This window comes from Hylobates moloch, unplaced genomic scaffold (assembly GCF_009828535.3).
Source record: "Hylobates moloch isolate HMO894 unplaced genomic scaffold, HMol_V3 SCAFFOLD_19, whole genome shotgun sequence".
NCBI lineage: Eukaryota > Metazoa > Chordata > Mammalia > Primates > Hylobatidae > Hylobates > Hylobates moloch.
The window spans coordinates 1,272,514-1,292,061 of NW_026652294.1; the positions used below are offsets into that span (position 1 = coordinate 1,272,514).

General features: G+C 44.1%; 1 protein-coding gene across 2 annotated transcripts in view; it reads right to left on the reverse strand.

Annotated features, from left to right (window-relative positions):
- ATP6V1E1 (ATPase H+ transporting V1 subunit E1) overlaps window positions 1-19,548 on the reverse strand; it is a 37,114-nt gene that overhangs the window by 2,477 nt on the left and 15,089 nt on the right. For both annotated transcript variants that reach the window (XM_058431404.1, XM_032140048.2), the window contains 6 exons: window positions 17,331-17,440; window positions 16,920-16,986; window positions 9,171-9,260; window positions 8,108-8,176; window positions 4,887-4,981; window positions 1,174-1,261 (listed from right to left, as the gene is read on the reverse strand). In XM_058431404.1, the coding sequence (XP_058287387.1) occupies window positions 1,174-1,261; window positions 4,887-4,981; window positions 8,108-8,176; window positions 9,171-9,260; window positions 16,920-16,986; window positions 17,331-17,440 (519 nt within the window). The remainder of the gene's footprint in view (window positions 1-1,173; window positions 1,262-4,886; window positions 4,982-8,107; window positions 8,177-9,170; window positions 9,261-16,919; window positions 16,987-17,330; window positions 17,441-19,548) is intronic.

Consider the following 19,548-nt stretch of genomic DNA (forward strand, 5'->3'; position numbering starts at 1 on the left):
GGTCACCTACACTCTTTCTTCAGTAAACATTTACTGAGTGCCTACTATGGCCACAGCAGCCGCAAAGAACACTTCCAATGCCAGCTTAGGCTGGAAGCACTTGCTACAGCCACCGATGAATCCTTAGGAGAACTTAACCCTGGACTTCCAAGGCTCGGCTGTCCAAAAGGGCAGCCCTAGCTACAGGTGTTTATTGTGTGTGGAGAAACTGAATTTTTCGGTTTAAATATCCCTAAGTGAGTAGTGGCTATGACACTGGATGGGACAGTGGCTACTAGGAAACAATGTTCTGAGGTTTAAGTTACCAGAATATGAAAAAATCAAGGTGAAAGTGCTTTAGTTATAAGACAAGTATCTGCATAAACAGTAAACCGCATATCTAGGTCAGGGAATAACTAGGTTAGCAGCCACAGCAACAGACTACCACTAGAAGTCTAGAAGATGCCCAGCATTTTAGAACAAATGGAATTTTCCTGGCTTGTTTCCTAGAGTTCATGTGTACAAATCTGGAAACATCTGAAAAGCCAGCAGCTTTATGATAATTCCTTTAAATAAGTATTTGTGTCTGAGCACGGTGGCTCACACCTGTAATCCCAGCACTTTGGGAGGCCAAGGGGGGTGGATCACCTGAGGTCAGGAATTTGAGAACAGCCTGGCCAACATGGTGAAACCCCATCTCTACTAAAAACACAAAATTAGCCAGGTGTGGTGGTGTGTGCCTGTAATCCCAGCTACTCGGGAGGCTGAAGCAGGAGAATCGCTTGAACCTGGGAGGTGGAGGTTGCAGTGAGCAGAGATTGCACTCCAGCCTGGGCAAAAGAGTGAAACTCCATCTCAAAAAAGCAAAACAAAACAAAAAAACACAAGTATTTGCTTTAGTTCCCATCATTCCTGTTAGAGAAAGAACTTGTCAGCACTTTACATGTAGTAAAATGGACATATTCGAATCCTAGGTCAACAAAACCCTTGTTCTGACTCCAAATTCACCCTCATGTAAATGTTACCACCTCAGCAAAAATGCTACTACGTGCCCAATTCTCATTCTTTTTGAGAAAATGTCCAAAAATGTGGAAAGACAGCAACAAATCCCAAATATCAGTGAATGGACACGTGTTCTCTGTCCCGCTTCAAAGTAACAGCAGACCAACTACCAAGAAGTACTCCCACACTCACCTGCTGGGCTATGAGATCCAGCCGGCTTTCCAGGGTGTTGGAAACCTTTATTTTACGATCCCCATTATAGATCTCAACTCCACCAGCTCTGCAAAAAAAAAGCACAGAAAATAATCATTTTCAAAGACTTGAGAAAGATACATGGCACCCTTTACTTCTGCAGAGGAATGCCCTTGTCTTGGTGTGCAGACTGCACAACCCAAGCAACAGGCTTGAAAGGAACTGAAAAAGCTTCTGAAGATGTAACGCACAGTTGGTTTCAGGAAACCCCAGTCCCCGCCCAGATGTCCATTATATGAAACAGTGTAGTATTTGCATACAACCATCACACATCCTCCCCTATATTGCAGATCATGTCTACAGCACTTAAAATAGCTAATACAATGTAAATGGTTGTTATACTGTAGTGTTTAGGGAGTGAAAAGAAAAAGTTGGTTGAATTCACAGGTGTGGACCCCAAAGATACAGAGAACTGACTGTATTCATCTCAATAACTGTCATTTACCAAGTGACACTATGTGTCAATTTGTTTTTGTTTTTGTTTTTGTTTTTGAGACTCGCTCTATTGCCCAGGCAGGAGTGCAATGGCGTGATCTTGGCTCACTGCAACCTCCGCCTCCTGAATTCAAGCAATTCTCCTGCGTCAGCCTCCCCAGTAGCTGGGATTACAGACACCTGCCATCATGCCTGGCTAATTTTTGTATTTTTGTAGAGACGGGGTTTCACCATGTTGGCCAGGCTGGTCTCGAACTCCTGACCTCAGGTGATCTGCCCACCTCTGCCTCCACAAGTTTTGGGATTACAGGAGTGAGCCACCGCGCCCGGCCTGTGTCAATTTGATTTTATGTTACAAAACCTGTTTTACTTATCACAGCCAGCCCTCCCCAACAAAATGAAAAAGAGAGGATTTCATCTCAGTTTGCAAATCACTCAGTCCTCATCTGAATGTTTTCTTAAGCCCAATCCTGCTCATTACTGATGAGGCCCTATCATGACTGCATGTGTGTCTGATAAAAGATGCCACTGCTGGCCAGGCGTGGTGGCTCACCCCTGTAATCCCAGCACTTTGGGAGGCCGAGGTGCTCCCAAACTCAAGTTTGAGGCCAGCCTGGCCAACATGGCGAAAGCCTGTCTCCACTAAAAATACAAAAATTAGCTGGGCATGGTGGGGCGTGCCTGTAGTCCCAGCTACTTGAGAGGCTGAGGCAGGAGAACTGCTTGAACCCAGGAGGCAGAGGTTGCGGGAAGCCGAGATCGCACCACTGCACTCCAGCCTGGGTGATAGAAAGAGACCCTGACTCAAAAAAAAAAAGAGGCCGAATGCGGTGGCTCACGCCTGTAATCCTAGCACTTTGAGAGGCTGAGGTGGGCAGATCACGAGGTCAGGAGATTGACACCATCCTGGCTAACATGGGGAAACCCCGTCTCTACTAAAAATACAAAAAAAATTAGCCAGGCCTGGTGGCAGGCGCCTGTAGTCCCAGCTACTCGGGAGGCTGAGGCAGGAGAATGGTGTGAACCCGGCAGGCGGAGCTTGCAGTGAGCCGAGGTTGCGCCACCGCACTCCAGCCTGGGTGACACAGCGAGACTCTGTCTCAAAAAAAATAAATAAATAAAAATAAATAAATAAATAAATAAATAAAAAACGCTATGAGGTTGGTGCTAAACGTCAATTTACAGATAAGGGAATCAGGGCTCACTGCTATGGTTTGAGTCTGTTCCCTCAGAAACTAATGGTGAAATTTGATTCTCAATGTGGCAGTGTTGGGAGGTGGAGCATAGTAGGAGGTGTTCAGGGCTCAGGGGCAGATCCCAAGGCAATGAATTGTGGTGAGGGCCTGGATTCTAGCTCCGACAGGACTCGACTGTGAGCAGAGGGTGGGCTGGTATGAGAGGAAGTCTGGCTCCCTAGGCTCTCCAGCCTCCTCTCTTGCTATGTGGTCTCTATGCACACACCCACTCCCCTTCCACCTTCTGCCATGAGTGGAAGCAGCCTGAGGCCCTCACCAGATGCAGCTGTCCAATCTTGAACTTCCCAGCCATGAGAATCATAAGCCAAATAAACCTCTTTTCTCCATGAATTACCCAGCCTCGGGTATTCTGTTATAGCAACACTAAATGGACTACACCACTCAGTGTAACTGAATAAACGAGTCCAAGATGACCCAGGTAGTAAGTGGCAGAATGAGGAATCAAACCCAACTCTGACAGCAAATCTTATGAGTTTATATACCTTTTCCATTTATAGAGCATTTTCACATGTACTATCTTATCTTTTTTTCTTCACTGCATGAAACAAAAAAGCAAAAAGCAATGATCCTATTTTGCATATGATGAATTCAGTCTCCAGGTCCTGTAGTAGCAAAAGGCCAAGACAGGACTCAAATCTAGGTCTTACATTCCTAAGTCTGATAATCAACTAACTTCAAAATGTGTCCAAGGCACCAGGCGCGGTGGCTCACACCTGTAATCCCAGCACTTTGGGAGGCCGAGGCAGGTGGATCACAAGGTCAGGAGATCGAGATCATCCTGGCTAACATGGTGAAACCCCGTCTCTACTAAAAATACAAAAAAATTAGCCGGGCGTGGTGGCAGGCGCCTGTAGTCCCAGCTACTCAGGAGGCTAAGGCAGGAAAATCGCTTGAACCTGGGAGGCAGAGGTTGCAGTGAGCCAAGATCATGCCACCATACTCCAGCCTGGGTGACAGAGCAAGACTGTCTGTCTTAAAAAAAAAAAAAAGTGTCCAAGGGACTTTCTTCAATGTTAGTCAGTAGTGTGGCTAGGTGGCCTCAGACAGGCCAGTGAAATCGAGAAAATGACACTGGCTCTCCCCTTGTCAGGAGTTTCTACTGCCTACACGAACTACACGAAGCTTATTAGGGACATTGATCCCAGAAATGTTCTGTCATTTTCTCACAGTCATAAAAATACCACTCATACTTGCAATTCTATCTCTAAGGAACCTAACTACTAGGCATACACAATTCTTGTTTTGATAACTATTACTTAGAAGGAGGGAGTATGTACCTCAGCATCCAATAAAGAGATCTGGTCCCAGCTTTCATTCTGGGGGCCAACTCCCGGCAGAAGGAATGCAGTGACCATAAACCAGACTTTTTTTTTTTTTGAGATGCAGTCTTGCTCTGTCGCCATACTGGAGTCCAGTGAGTGACGTGTTCTTGGCTCACTGCAACCTCCGCCTCCTGGATTCAAGCAATTCTCCCCCCTCAGCCTCCTGGGTAGCTGGGACTACAGGCGCGTGCCACTACACTCAGCTAATTTTTGTATTTTTAGTAGAGACAGGACTGGACTGTGAGCAGAGGGTGGACTGGTATGATAGGGAGTCTGGCTCCCTAGGCTATGTTGGCCAGGATGGTCTCAATGTCTTGAACTTGTGATCTGCCTGCCTCGGCCCCCCAAAGTGTTGGGGTTACAGGCGTGAGCCACCACACCCGGCCAAACTAGACTTTTAGAGTATGTTTAGCCAGCCAACAAGGGACAGCAAGACAGCGCTGCGAGAACAACAGAAACAGCTGCAAGTAGAACACATCACAGCTCTAGCCTTGTGTCTAAGAGTGCACTGGTGAAAATACCATTTTAAAAAGGCCTGGTGTAAAGGCCACTCTCCCAGGGAGAGAAGGTAGCTGTTAGAGAGAAGGTAGCTGTTAGAGAGAAGGTAGCTGTTAGAGAGAAGGTAGCTGTTACTCCTTACATGTCTTCAGGCAGGTAGGACTCCTGGTCAATTTGGACATCAACATCATTTTTGGTGGCAATTTTGTACATAGGGATTGCCTTCTGCACCGCAGCCTGGAAATACAGAACACAATGAGAGGTGTCACTAGAAACTATGAAGCAGGTATCCAAAAACTCAACAGACTACACAAGCAAAGATACTTCCATTTATCCCATGTAAAAGAACAGAGGCACTGCTGATGGGAATGTAAAACGGCAGGGCCACTGAGGAAAAATGACAGTCTGCACACAGGAGGGAAGAGATGCGAATGGTTTCTGTCAAGATTTAACAGGGCTTGGCAGGTGATTAAACACACCAGAGGCCGTTATTAGATTTGAAACATGGATCAGCAGGAGGAAGATACATTATTCCCCCAAACTGAGAGTGTTAGAAGCTGGGGGTAGGGAACGAGAGAAGGGAGGGAAGAGAAGTTTGGCTGCTGACATGAGCTTAAACTGGCAGTTGCAGATGAGGGGGAGATAGCAGGCACCAGAAACAGCGGTGCCATGCCATACCCATAAGGATGGTTCTGACCAAAATAACAGTATAACAGTATAACAGGTCCTCAAAAAATGAAGCACAGAATTACCACATGATCCAGCAATTCTACTTCTGGGTATACAGACAAATGGATAGAAAGCAGGACAGATATCCGTATACCTATGTTTGCAGCAGGATTATTCACAATAGCCAAAAGGTGGGAGTAACTCAAGTGTCCAGTGACAGATGAACGGATAAACACAACGTGGGGCATCCGTACCGTGGAATATTATTCAGCCTTACAAAGGAAGGCCATTCTGACCCACACTACAGGGACCTTGAAGGCATTATGCTAAGTGAAACAAAACAGTCACAAAAGGACAAATACTGAATGTTTCCACTTATATGAGGTGAATGGGGGAGAGGAGAGGAGAGGAGAGGAGAGGAGAGGAGAGGAGAGGAATAATGGAGAGTTAGTGTTTAATGAGCACAAAGTTTCAGCATGGGAAAATGGAAAAGTTCTGAAGATGGATGGTGGTGATGGCTGCACAATATTGTGAATGTACTTAATGGCACAATGTATGGTTAAAATGGTAAATGGTATGTGTATTTTACCATAATTAAAAAAAAAAAAGGAAGGCTGGGCGCGGTGGCTCACACCTGTAATTCCAACACTTTGGGAGGCTGAGACAGGCAGGTCACAAGGTCAGGAGTTTGAGACCAGCCTGGCCAACATGGTGAAACCCCCGCTCTACTAAAAATACAAAAATTAGTCAGGCGTGGTGGTGCACGCTTGTAATCCCAGCTAGTCTACTCCGGAGGTTGAGGCAGGAGAATTGCTGGAACCCGGGAGGCAGAGGCTGCAGTGAGCCGAGATTGTGCCACTGCACTCCAGCCTGGGTGACAGAGCAAGAATCCGTCTCAAAAAAAAAAAAGAAGTGGGTTTTTACTGCTATCTTACAATTAGTGTGGTGGACATAATTAATAAAGTCTTGTCTTTGAACAATATTGTGCACACCCAAGTAGCCATGTAAATCCTTTCTTGGAAGAGCTGAAGAACACCCACATTTCTCTCTGACAGTATTACTTTGTTGAACAAATCAATGCATCTATTCAAGAGTTCCTTGTTTTCAAATCTAATGCAGCACCACTCTGGAGAGCTAATCACCAATTCTGGACACTGATACTGTAGAAGTTTCAAGAAAAAGCTTGCTTGGCACTCAGAAATATCATGGTGTTAACTAGAGAAGGCTAGTGAGCAACTTAAACCTCCCTCCACTGAATGCTATCACCTTGGTGAATTCTCCATTATGATGTTAAGCTCTGTTTCACAGGTTAATAAGTAAGGCTGTCAGCATAAACACGGACTTGGGTTACTGAGATGGTTTCTAACCTCTTATTATAGTGGAGAATGTAGAGTTAAGGGGAATGAATATTTATGTTCTCTAGCTGGCACACTTTCTTTCCTAGTGGACAAGTAACTTAGGGAGACAAATTGTAATAAAAATGCAAATAGGCCAGGCACAGTGGCTCACGCCTGTAATCCTAGCACTTTGGGGGACCGAGGCGGCTGAAGAACTCAGACTCAGAGCTGACCAGCCTCTCTGGGTGCCCACATTCTTCCTCTAGGTACAGGAACACACTGAGTGAGGTCGGAGCTCAGCCTTGCTTGTCTGGCAATAGGCTACCTCCTAAGATGGCATTGTCTATCTTTGTTCCAACCCAAAGTGCTGTTTCCATTACAGCACTTTGGGTTGGAACAAAGATTACAGCACATTAGATTACAGTATTACCAAGTTCCTAGAAAGAAAGGAAAGTACTAGCTTGGATGGCAACTTGACTCTTAAGAAAATAGATTAGAGGTGGGCCAGGTGCGGTGGCTCACGCCTATAATCCCAGCACTTTGGGAGGCCGAGACGGGTGGATCACGAGGTCAGGAGTTCAAGACCAGCCTGGCCAAGAGATCAGCCTGGCCAATATGGTGAAACCCCATCTCTACTAAAAATACAAAAATTAGCCGGGCGTGATGGCGGGTGCCTATAATCCCAGCTACTCGGGAGGCTGAGACAGGAGAATTGCTTGAACCCAGGAGGCGGAGGTTGCAGTGAGCCGAGATCACGCCATTGCACTCCAGCCTGGGAAACACAGTGAGACTGACTCAAAAAAAAAAAAAAGAAAAGAAAAGAAAAGAAAAGAGATTAGAGGCTTAAGTACACTTAAATACTACAATGTGTTAAAACTCCTCTAATTCCCACGGTTGAGCTATTTTCTATGAGAACATGCATTTCATCCTAACATTTTGATCTGAAAGAAAGAAAGAGCAGGGTGCGGTGGCTCACACCTGTAATCCTAGCACTTAGGGAGGCTGAGACGGGTGGATCGCAAGGTCAGGAGTTCAAAACCAACCTGGCCAACATGGTGAAACCCTGTCTCTCCAAAAAAAAAAAAAATACAAAAATTATTCAGGTGTGGTGGCACGTGCCTGTAACCCCATCTACTCAGGAGGCTGAGGCAGGAGAATCGCTTGAACCCGGGAGGCAGGGGTTGCAGGTGAGTGGAGATCCCGCCATTGCACTCCATCCGGGGCGACAGAGAAAGAGAAAGACTCCACCAAAAAAAAAAAAAAAAAAAGAAAAAGAAAAGAAGGAAGGAAGGAAAAGAGAGAGAGGGGAAGGAAGAAAGGGAGGGAGGGAGGGAAAAAATTATCCTAAATTATTTACCTTTACCAGAGGGAAATCTTGTTTCCTGCAACGAACAATCATTCGGGGCTCCAGCAACTGGTACAAACCCTGGAAGAAATAGTAGATACAATCAGTAAAAAATGCAAACTATAAAATAAAGCAACAGGCTAGGCACAGTGGCTCAGGTCTGTAATCCTAACACTTTGGAAGGCCAAGGCGGGCGGATTGTCTGAGCTCAGAAGTTCGAGACCAGCCTAGGCAAAAAGGCAAAACCCCATCTCTACTAAAAATACAAAAAATTAGCCTGGCATGATGGTATGTGCCTATAATCCCAGCTTACTCAAGAGGCTGAGGCAAAAGAATGGCTTGAACCGAGGAGACGGAGGTTGAAGTAAACAGAGATGATGTCAATGCACTCCTGTCTGGCTGACAGAGTGAGACTCTGTCTCCAAAAATAAAAATAAAATAAAATAAAATAAAGCAACAGTAAAATAAGATGCTTCTACAGTTCTTTCATTTAGGTTGGAAAAATTTCCCCTGGTAAGTTCCACTAACAGATGGCATATACCACATGAGACCATGGAAAGATCTATCTATCCCAATAAATGAACCCAAACCTTTCGTGGTAGAAACAAAATTCATGCAGATATCTTATATTACATCAACCAAGCTGAAGACAAATATTATTGTAATTAACATAAGTAAAATAAGGATTCACAGCTCAGCAGTAAACAATTAAAACATATACAGTGTTTGGTCTGAATCCTAAATCTAAAGCAAGTATTTTAGTGGCAAAATCAAATTAAGGGAATTTAAAGCTAGCCATTGCAAGCAAATTTGACCATTAAGTCACGTAAGACTACATAATTGAGTAGTAGGCCTGGAAGTCTTATCCAACCAGACAGATTTACTATTTTCCTGTGCAGCACACATTTTAGATATGGTCAAGAGTGAAAGTAAAAAAGCTAAAAGAAAAAAAAAAAGGGTGAAAGGAAAAAAACTATGATGAGAAAGCAGGAAAAAATAGAGCTGGTCTCTAATAGGCATTCTAAATTTTCTCAGAACTGTGGCTATCAACAGTAGATCTGGTCTATGAGGGTACCTGGAGAACCAGTCCATCCAGCAGCACTTGGTACCTGGTTGTATCTTTTACCACCTTGCTGAGTCTCTGTTTTGCTTCATTTAGTAGGTCCTACAAAGATTAGAAAAGATAAAAGTTATCTACACATCTGGGCAGTCGGCTCAGAATCCACTGTGAGGCTGATCCTGGCTCATGCTCAGCTGCCTCACATTTTATTGCTGGATTTTCATTCAACACATATTCCCTGAGATCTGAGATAAAGCAGCGGCTGTGCTGGGTACAAGGAAGCATGTAACACCGTCTCTGCTCCCAGGAAGTCCACGGCCTAGCAGAGAATCGCTCAGGTAACCATCAGTTCAGAAAGCGACACAAGTGACTGACATGGAAAGATGCGTGCGACGTAATTTTGAAAAGCAAGCTATTAAACGGTTATACAAGATTACCCCATTTTTTTTTAAGGAAAAAAAAACCGATGTCTGGCTATAGATCGAAATACCAACAGTCTACCTTTGGAAGGCTAGATTATGAATAATTTCAATTTTGTTTGTTTTTGAGATGGAGTTTCGCTCTTCTAACCCAGGCTGGAGTACAATGGCGCAATCTCGGCTCACTGCAACCTCCACTCACGGGTTCAAGCAATTCTCCTGCCTCAGCCTCCCGAGTAGATGAGACTACAGGCGCCCACCACCACGCCCAGCTAATTTTTGTATTTTTAGTAGAGACAAGGTTTCACCATGTTGGCCAGGCTGGTCTCTAACTCCTGACCTCGGGTGATCCACCTGCCTTGGCCTCCCAAAGTGCTGGGATTACAGGCATGAGCCACCGCACCCAGCCCTCTTTGTTTGTTTTTGAGACAGGGTCTTGCTCTGTTGCCCAGGCTGCAGTGCAGTGATACAATCATGGCTCTCTACAGCCTCGACCATCCAGGCTCAAGTGAACTTCCCGCTTCAACCTCCTCAATATCTGGGACCAGAGGCGTGTACCACTATACCCAGCTAATTTTTTTTTTTTTTTTTTGAGACGGAGTCTCGCTCTTTCACCCAGGCTGGAGTGCAGTGGCGTGATCTCGGCTCACTGCAGGCTCCGCCCCCCGGGGTTCACGCCATTCTCCTGCCTCAGCCTCCTGCGTAGCTGGGACTACAGGTGCCTGCCACCTCGCTCGGCTAATTTTTTTTTTGTATTTTTAGTAGAGACGGGGTTTCACCGTGTTAGCCAGGATGGTCTCGATCTCCTGACCTTGTGATCCGCCCGCCTCGGCCTCCCAAAGTGCTGGAATTACAGGCGTGAGCCACCGCGCCCGGCCATTTTTTTTATTTTTTTATAGAGATGGAGTCTTGCTATATTACCCAGGCTGCTCTTGAACTCCTGGCCTCAAGCGTTCTTCCCACCTCGATCTCCCAAACTGCCGGGATTACAGGAGTGTGCCAACGTATCCAGCCTCAATTTTCTTTGTTAGTTTGTATTTTCTAATCTGTCTCCAATAAACACTGACTTCTATAATAAAAATAACTAAAATAGGAATACTATCAGGAAACATCTCAAATGGCTGAGAACACACAGGATATCATTTGTTAAGTAATAAGGCTTAAGGGCTAAAAGAAAACTCAAGTCTTTTCAAGTTTTTTTTTTTTTTTTTTTTTTTTTTGAGACAGTCTCACTCTGTCGCCCAGGCTGGAGTGCAGTGGGACAATCTCGGCTCACTGTAACCTCCGCCTCCCGGGTTCAAGCGATTCTTCTGCCTCAGCCTCCCAAGTAGCTGGGACTACAGGCACGCGCCACCACACCCAGCTAATTTTTTTGTATTTTTAGTAGAGACAGGGTTGCGCCATGTTAGCCAGGATGGTCTCAATCTCCTAACCTCGTGATCCGCCTGCCTGAGCCTCCCAAAGTGCTAGGATTACAGGCGTGAGCCACAGTGCCCAGCTGAAACTACCACGTTTAATAGCAACCCATGCAGACAACTCAACCACTGTAAATACCCTCCTAATATAAATATATGATATAAAAGTATATATAAGCCAATGAGCAAGTGACAGCTGGGACTCAATCTAGAACGGTCTGACTGCAAACTCTTCCCTGCCTTCTAGTCTAATGCCCATCTGCTCAGGCCCAAGGGAAAGAATCAGCTGGCGGGACCTCCCAGCAGCAGCACAAGGCAACTGCTGCTCACGTCTTCTCTCCCCCAGGCCATCACTTAGCCTTCACAGTGGGATCTGTCTGAAACTTATTCACACATTTTCACATCTACTAAGTGCAAATATGCCCAGATTGAAAAAAAAAAAAAAAAAATCAGGAGCACCCATGTTAAGATCCTATTATTATTATTATTATTTTTAAAGACTGAGTCTCACTCTGTTGCCCAGGCTGGGATGCAGCAGCACGATCTCGGCTCACCGCAACCTCCACCTCTCAGGTTCAAGTGATTCTCCTGCCTCAGCCTCCCAAGTAGCTGGAATTACAGGTGTGCACCACCATGCCCAGCTAATTTTTGTGTTTTTCCTAGAAACGGGGTTTCACAGTGTTGCCCAGGCTGGTCTTGAACTCCTGGACTCAAGCGATCCACCCGCCTCAGCCTTCTAAAGTGCTAGGATTACAAGCATGAGCCACTGCGCCCAGCCAAGTTTTAATTTTTAAATTTTTTTCTGTGTGTTTTTTGTAAAGACAGGGTTTCACTATGTTGCCCAAGCTGGTCTTGAACTCCTGGGCTCAAGTGATCCTCCTGCCTCGGTCTACCTAAGTGTTAGGATTACAGGCATGAGCCACCATATCCGACTTTTATACACACACACACACACACACACACACACACACACACACACACACACACATATTTTTTTAGAGATGGAGTTTCACTCTTGTTGCCCAGGCTGGAGTGCAATGGCGCTATCTTGGACAATGCAACCTCTGCCTACCAAGTTCAACTGATTCTCTTGCCTCAGCCTCCCAAGTAGCTGGGATTACAGGTATGCGCCACCACGTCCGGCTAATTTTGTATTTTTAGTAGAGACGGGGTTTCACCATGTTGGTCAGGCTGGTCTCGAATTCCTGACCTCAAGTGATCCATCTGCCTTGCCTCCCAAAGTGCTAGGATTACAGGTGTGAGCCACCGCTCCCGCCCCATGCCCATGTTGTGTTTTTGTTTGGTTTTGTTTTTTTTTTTTTGAGACGGAGTCTCGCTCTTTCACCTAGGCTGGAGTGCAGTGGCGCGATCTCGGCTCACTGTGGGCTCCACCCCCCGGGGTTCACACCATTCTCCTGCCTCAGCCTCCCGCGTAGCTGGGACTACAGGCACCCACCACCACGCCCAGCTAATTTTTTTTATTTGTAGTAGAGATAGGGTTTCACTGTGTTAGCCAGGATGGTTTTGATCTCCTGACCTCATGATCCGCCTGCCTTGGCCTCCCAAAGTGCTGGGATTACAGGCATGAGCCACCGCTCCCAGCCCCATGTTGTGTTTTCTAATAAAAAGTAAAATAGATTAAAAGACCCCAAGAGCATGGCCTAAGTATTTTATTACGGCATAAAATATGAATGGTGCTGCCCCTCTGTAGACTAAGATACAGTGATGGTATATCCAATTTGGTTTTTTGTTTACCTAGAAACAGACTAACCACCTACAGTGAGTTATTTGCAGATAAATACTTTTTTGTTGTTGTTTTTTGGAGACAGAGTCTCGCTCTGTTGCCCAGGCTGGAGTGCAGCGGCATGATCTCAGCTCACTGCAGCCCCCGCCTCCTGGGTTCAAGCGATTCTGCAGAGAAATACTTGCATAACTCTTAGTTAGTCATTAGAATGCTTTCCCTCCCCCAATTAGAAAAATAAACCATTTGATTTTTTTTTTTTTTGAGACGGAGTCTTGCTCTGTCACCCAGGCTGGAGTGCAATGGCGCAATCTCGGCTCACTGCAAGCTCTGCCTCCCAGGTTCACGCCATTCTCCTGCCTCAGCCTCCCGAGTAGCTGGGACTACAGGCGCCCACCACCACGCCCAGCTAATTTTTTGTATTTTTAGTAGAAACGGGGTTTCACCATGTTAGCCAGGATGGTCTCGATCTCTTGACCTCGTGATCTGCCCACCTCAGACTCCCAAAGTGCTGGGATTACAGGTGTGAGCCACCACGCCTGGCCATTTGACTTTCTTAAGCCCCAAATGCAAAGATTCCAAATACCAAGTGATAAATATAGTTTCTGTCTTTAGAAACTTTTAACACTTCATTATTTATTTATTCTAAGATTTTGGTTTATAATACATATTCTGTCCCCAAAACAAACAAGATTTAATGCCATTCATTGGTCAATGAATCATACTTTCACTCATTTATAACTGTAAGTAAAGTTAGAGCATACCACTTGTTAAATGGAGAAAAAGTAATCATACTGTATGATAGTTATTTTAAAGAAACATTATTATTATTATTTTGAAAACGGAGTCTCGCTCTGTCGCCCAGGCTGGAGTGCAGTGGCCCGATCTTAACTCACTGCAACCTCCACCTCCCGGGTTCAAGCGATTCTCCCACCTCATCCTCCCGAGTGTTACAGGCGTGCGCCACCTTGCCCAGCTAATTTTTGTATTTTTAGTAGAGACGGGGTTTCACCATGTTGGCCGGGCTGGTCTCGAACTCCTGATCCGCCCGCCTCGGCCTCCCAAAGTGCTGGGATTACAGGCCTGAGCCACCACGCCCAGCCCTGCACTTTCTTTTAATATCCTCTGCCTCAAAATTTGAAAACCACTGTGTGTCATGAGAGATGTTACTAAAATGTAAAATAACTGTATGAATATTCCAGGGAGAAGGGAAAAAAGTTGAGAAGCACTGATATTCAAGTTTTTGATAAATGAATGAATGATCTGAATTTTAGGTGTCAAGTTTTCTTATCTATACCACTTCAAATTTTCCCTCTGAGGCTAGGCATGGTGGCTCTTGCCTATAATCCCAGCTACATAGGAGGTTGAGGTGGGAAGGACTGCTTGAGCCCAGGAGTTTGTGAGCTATGACTGTACCACTGCATTCCAGCCTGGGCAACATAGCCAGACCGTGCCTCTTAAAAAAAAAAAAAAAAAAAATTCCTTCTAAAAGCCAACTAGTCATTATTTATACATTCTAATAGATTTAAGGCAGCTTACAGAAGTATATCTAATGAAAACGTTAATTATGTTTTTTAAAAAGCAAATTAGAAAAAAACTCATAAAATATAAACAAGTGGATTAAAAAATTAAAGCAAAGAGAAAATAAGAGCAATAAATAATAAGTTAAAGTTACAAGTAAAGTCAAATCCACTAAACCTATGGGTTGTTTACATCCAGTTATGAAAGGTCGGTATACCATCTAAGACAGGACAGCATCAGAGAATGTATCATCAAACCATTTCTATAATATGTTAGATGATCTTTCTCAGAATCCTTTCCACTCTTAATATTATTAACCTTCAAAAAGGTGGCATAAAAAAACCAACCAAATAAAAAACCTAATTACAAAGCCTATTAACTAGCTAAGATTATAACCTTTTGCTATAACCTTGTGTGTTACAGCCCTTGCTACTTATATTTAGGAATGCTGCCAAGACATTAACATTACATGCCTCTAAACTTTTTTGAATTGTACAAATAATAATATCTACGCAGTAGATGTCACGGTTGTCATTTTTTACTTTGGGCATAAATAATGAAAAGACTATAGTCAAGAGGCTTTCTGGGCATTAGCACCCAATAAGCTAAGAATATTTTATCTACACAGGCTATTATGAGAAGGAAGGGTTATCACTGGTGGAGACGGAGATGGGGATGGAGAAACGGAACTAACATTTCTTAAACATGATATGACAAATGTTACATGCCAGAGGACTTAAATGTGTTCTCTCATTTGATTCTCATAAGCACTCTGAACCAAACATCATAATGAATATACATAACATAGATAATGAATACAAGAGAAAACCGAGGGTCAGAAACAGTAATTTAGACAAACGAATATGGCAGAGTTGACATTTAAACTCATAGCTGACTGACTCTTAAGCCCTAAGCCCTTCTACAACAAACTACCTTCCCTAAGACATATTATTATTCTAAAAGCCTGCTATAAATTAGTTCAGTCAATCCAAGTTGCTAAAGGAATTTGAATCCCCTGGAAGGAAATCAACTCCTGATTATTGACACTTTAGTGAAGACGCAAAATAACAGTTGTCCTGAGCTAGTAACATTTTGCAGGCAACATTTCCCCAGGAAACTCTGGACTCTTTCTTTTGTACTTTAAAGCGGATGAACTAATCCCATGTGGCAAGATAAACTGGAAACAGATTTTGTATTTTCCCACATTCCTGGAGTTTCAAAGCAGATAAAGCACTTAAATTTGGGGCAACTTTTATTATTTGAAGTAATATAGGAGTTATGTTAGTGAATCATCTCTATGGTGTCCTAAATATCAGTCCTTTACACTTAATATCCTCACTGACACTTACGTCTGGAGGTTTCTTGGTCCCTCAAACATGTCCAAAAGTCCAGCCCACCCAGGGATGCCAAAACAAACTAACAGAAAAAAGAACTAGTTATTTTTCTTAACAAAACATTTCAGCAACTTGACTTCCCACTTTTGTTAATGGATCCACCATTCTCCTAGTATATCCACACCTGATATTCAGAATTTAGTGATGGGCTTGGAAGAAAAGGCAGAGTCAATGAATGTCTGGAAAGTCTTCCTGTAAAATCCATCAACACTAACACTGCTACTCAGTTCTCACTGCCACCATCAATTAATAAGAACTGACAATCTAATAAGAACTGATCAATCTAATAAGAACTAACAAATTGGAATACTGGTTTGTGTTTCTTTCTCATCTAAGAAAACAGTATGTCTTCCATTTATTCAAGTTCTGTATTTTTAGTTTTATAGCTGTTTTCATATAGGACTTACTCCTAGTAATTTAGTAATTTCAGCAGCTATTATAGAGAGACCTACTTTTTATTTTACTTGCACACTGGTTATTGTTGGCATACAGCAAAACTATTCATTTCCTATTGTGTTTGTAGCCAGTCACATTTCTGGATTAGTTATAGGATCTTATGTTTTTTGAACCTTATATTTTCTGCTTGAATAATCGTATTTGCAAAGATGGTAATTTTGTTTCTTCTATCCCAATATTTATGTAACTCTCATTTTTCCAACTCATAAGGAATCTAGGGCCTCCACAGTCACAATGAGTAATAGTGGAAACAGCAGGCATCCCTGTTGGCTTATGAATATAATCCAAATAGCTCTACACTTTCTCAATGAAGTGGTATGCTTCTGAAGGTTTCTGCCCTCTTCCTTAGAGGACTACAATACTTTCCATATGGTTTTCTTTTTTCCAGCCTCTTCCCTGTTAAATTTAGCCTGCACGCTTATATCATGAGCCTTATTTATGATATTCTCTACAAAATAATACAAAAGTTTCCACTGCTTTCTGTTGAAAACAGGTGAAGCTCTTTAGCCTCACACTCATGGCCTTTGTATGAAACATCCTGTGGTTCTAGTCTCATTGGTCCCTGTACCCTCATGTACTGTGCAGTCCACTCATAGTGTGTGCTATGATCCAGGAGGGTCTTAAATGCTCTTTAGATCAGAAGGTCCTTCAAGACAGGCCTTGGCTCTTATTCACTTTTGTATTTATTATAATAATTTGAATGTTTTCTCTCTAAAAATTATTCAATCAACTCCTTAATTAATGTTAACTAGTAATCTACAACAGGCAAACAAATAAACATGTAATAATGTTATAACTAATAGGGGCTAATTACTCACTGTGATAAGGTCATCTCTCGCTCTGAGGACTTTGAGTCTCGCTTGATTCATCAAATTGGACATCTGACTGCAAGATGGTATTGAAAAATAGCATAAGTAACAACTTAAAACTGTAGAGAAAGAACTTGAACTCCTGGGCTCAAGCAATCCTCCTCCCTTGGCCTCCCCAAAGCACCAGGATTACAAGCGTGAGCCACCTTGCCCAGCCTGCAGTTTAATCTTTGAATAATCCTATCAAGCTTCGATTTCCACAAATGAAGAAAGAGAAGTTAAACAATTTGTCAGATCAGTAGTAGGTGGTCGAGTTAAGACCTGAATCTATATTTGCCTGACTCCAAAGGGCCTGCCCTGTCTTCGTCTCATGACTTCGGAAAACTTCTTAGCATAATACTGCAACCAGGATCTACTTACATTTTCTTCTGCTGCTCAATGTGTTTCTCTTTCTTCTCATAATATTCCATAATCTTTAGTCTTTGGGTTTGCACAAGCCGACCTTTCTCTATATTGAACTCTTCTTCTGCCTACAGGGAAATTAGTCAATATTAATTCATTACATCAAGTTTTTTTTTTTTTTTTTTTTTGAGACGGAGTCTTGCTCTGTCCCCCAGGCTGGAGTGCAGTGGCGCGATCTCGGCTCACTGCAAGCTCCGCCTCCCAGGTTCACGCCATTCTCCTGCCTCAGCCTCCCGAGTAGCTGGGACTACAGGCGCCCGCCAACACGCCCGGCTAATTTTTTTGTATTTTTAGTAGAGACGGGGTTTCACCGTGTTAGCCAGGATGGTGTCTCGATCTCCTGACCTCGTGATCCGCCCGCCTCGACCTCCCAAAGTGCATCAAGTTTTGATTAACAGTTTTAAACAGCTGGTGACCTGGGTTACTTGCTTATGAACACTAATTTCATATATAAAACAGAAAATTTATTGTGACTCATTTGCAAGGATTCTAATTTATTCAAAAGGAAAGATCAGCAATTTTCTTTATAAATGACCTACCAGGAAACTAAAAATTTCATCAAGGATAACAGTAACCGACAAGTTACTAAAGGATATAATTGGGTAGAATATTCTGCTCATGAAAAAAATTACCACACGTTCGAAACTTAATCCATTAACTTACTGGTGCGCCAATGAAAATGACACAGAACTTTAAAGTTTAGAAGATCCTGGCCAGGTGCGGTGCCTCACTCCTATAATCCCAATACTTTGGGAAGCCGAGGTGGGTGGATCACGAGGTCAGGAGATCGAGATCATCCTGGCTAACACGGTGAAACCCCGTCTCTACTAAAAATACAAAAAATTAGCCGGGCGCGGTGGCGGGCGCCTGTAGTCCCAGCTACTCAGGAGGCTGAGGCAGGACAATGGCGTGAACCCGGGAGGCGGAGCTTGCAGCGAGTGGAGATCGTGCCACTGCACTCTAGCCTGGGCAACAAAGTGAAACTCTGTCTCAAAAAAAAAAAGAAGATCCAGGTTACTGCCCATCAAATGTGGTCGAGTGACCTCAGGCTTAGTGTCCTCTCTTGTAAAATGAAGTTAAAAAAATTAAAAAGTTGGCCGGGTGCAGTGACTCACGCCTGTAATCTCAGCACTTTGGGAGGCCAAGGCAGACAGACCACCTAGCGTTGGGAGTTTGAGACCAGCCTGATCAACATAGAGAAACCTTGTCTCTACTAAAAATATAAAACTAGCCAGGCGTGGTGGCGCATGCCTGTAATCGCAGCTAGTTGGAAGGCTGAGGGAGGAGAATCGCTTGAACCTGGGAGGTGGAGGTGGCGGTGAGCCGAGATCGTGCTACTGCACACTAGCTTGGGGAAGAAGAGGGAAACTGCGTCTAAAAAAATAAAAAATAAAGGCTAGGCATGGTGGCCTAACACCTGCCATCCCAGCACTTTGGGAGGCTGAGACGGGCGGATCACCTGAGGTCGGGAGTTCCAGACCAGACTGACCAACATGGAGAAATCCCGTATCTACTAAAAATACAAAAAAAAAAAAAAAAAAAAAGGTTGGCTGGGCACCGTGGTTCACGCCTGTAATCCCAGCGCTTTGGGAGGCAGAGGCAGGAGGATCACGAGGTCAGGAGATCGAGACCATCCTGGCCAGCATGGTGAAACCCCGTCTCTACTAAAAAATACAAAAAATTAGCCGGGCGTGGTGGTGGGCACCTGTAGTCCCAGCTACTGGGGAGGCTGAGGCAGGAGAATGGCATGAACTCGGGAAGCGGAGCTTGCAGTCAGTGAGCCGAGATCGCGCCTGGGCGGCAGAGCAAGACACCATTTCAAAAAAAAAAAAAAAAAAAAGTTTTTTCCCTCATGGGTAAGTGTCGCATATATTTAAAAATATAAATTATGGGCTGGGCGCCATGGCTCACGCCTATAACCCCAGCACTTTCATAGGCTGAGGCAGGCGGATGACAAGGTCGGGAGTTCAAGACCAGCCTGGCCAACATAGTGAAACCCCATCTCTACCAAAAATACAAAAATTAGCCAGGTGTGGTGGCGGGTGCCTGTAGTTCGAGCTACTTGGGAGGCTGAGGCAGGAGAATTGCTTGAAGCCAGGAGGCAGAGGTTACAGTGAGCCAAGATCATGTCACTGCACTCTAGCTTGGGCGACAGAGCAAGACTCCATCCAAAAAA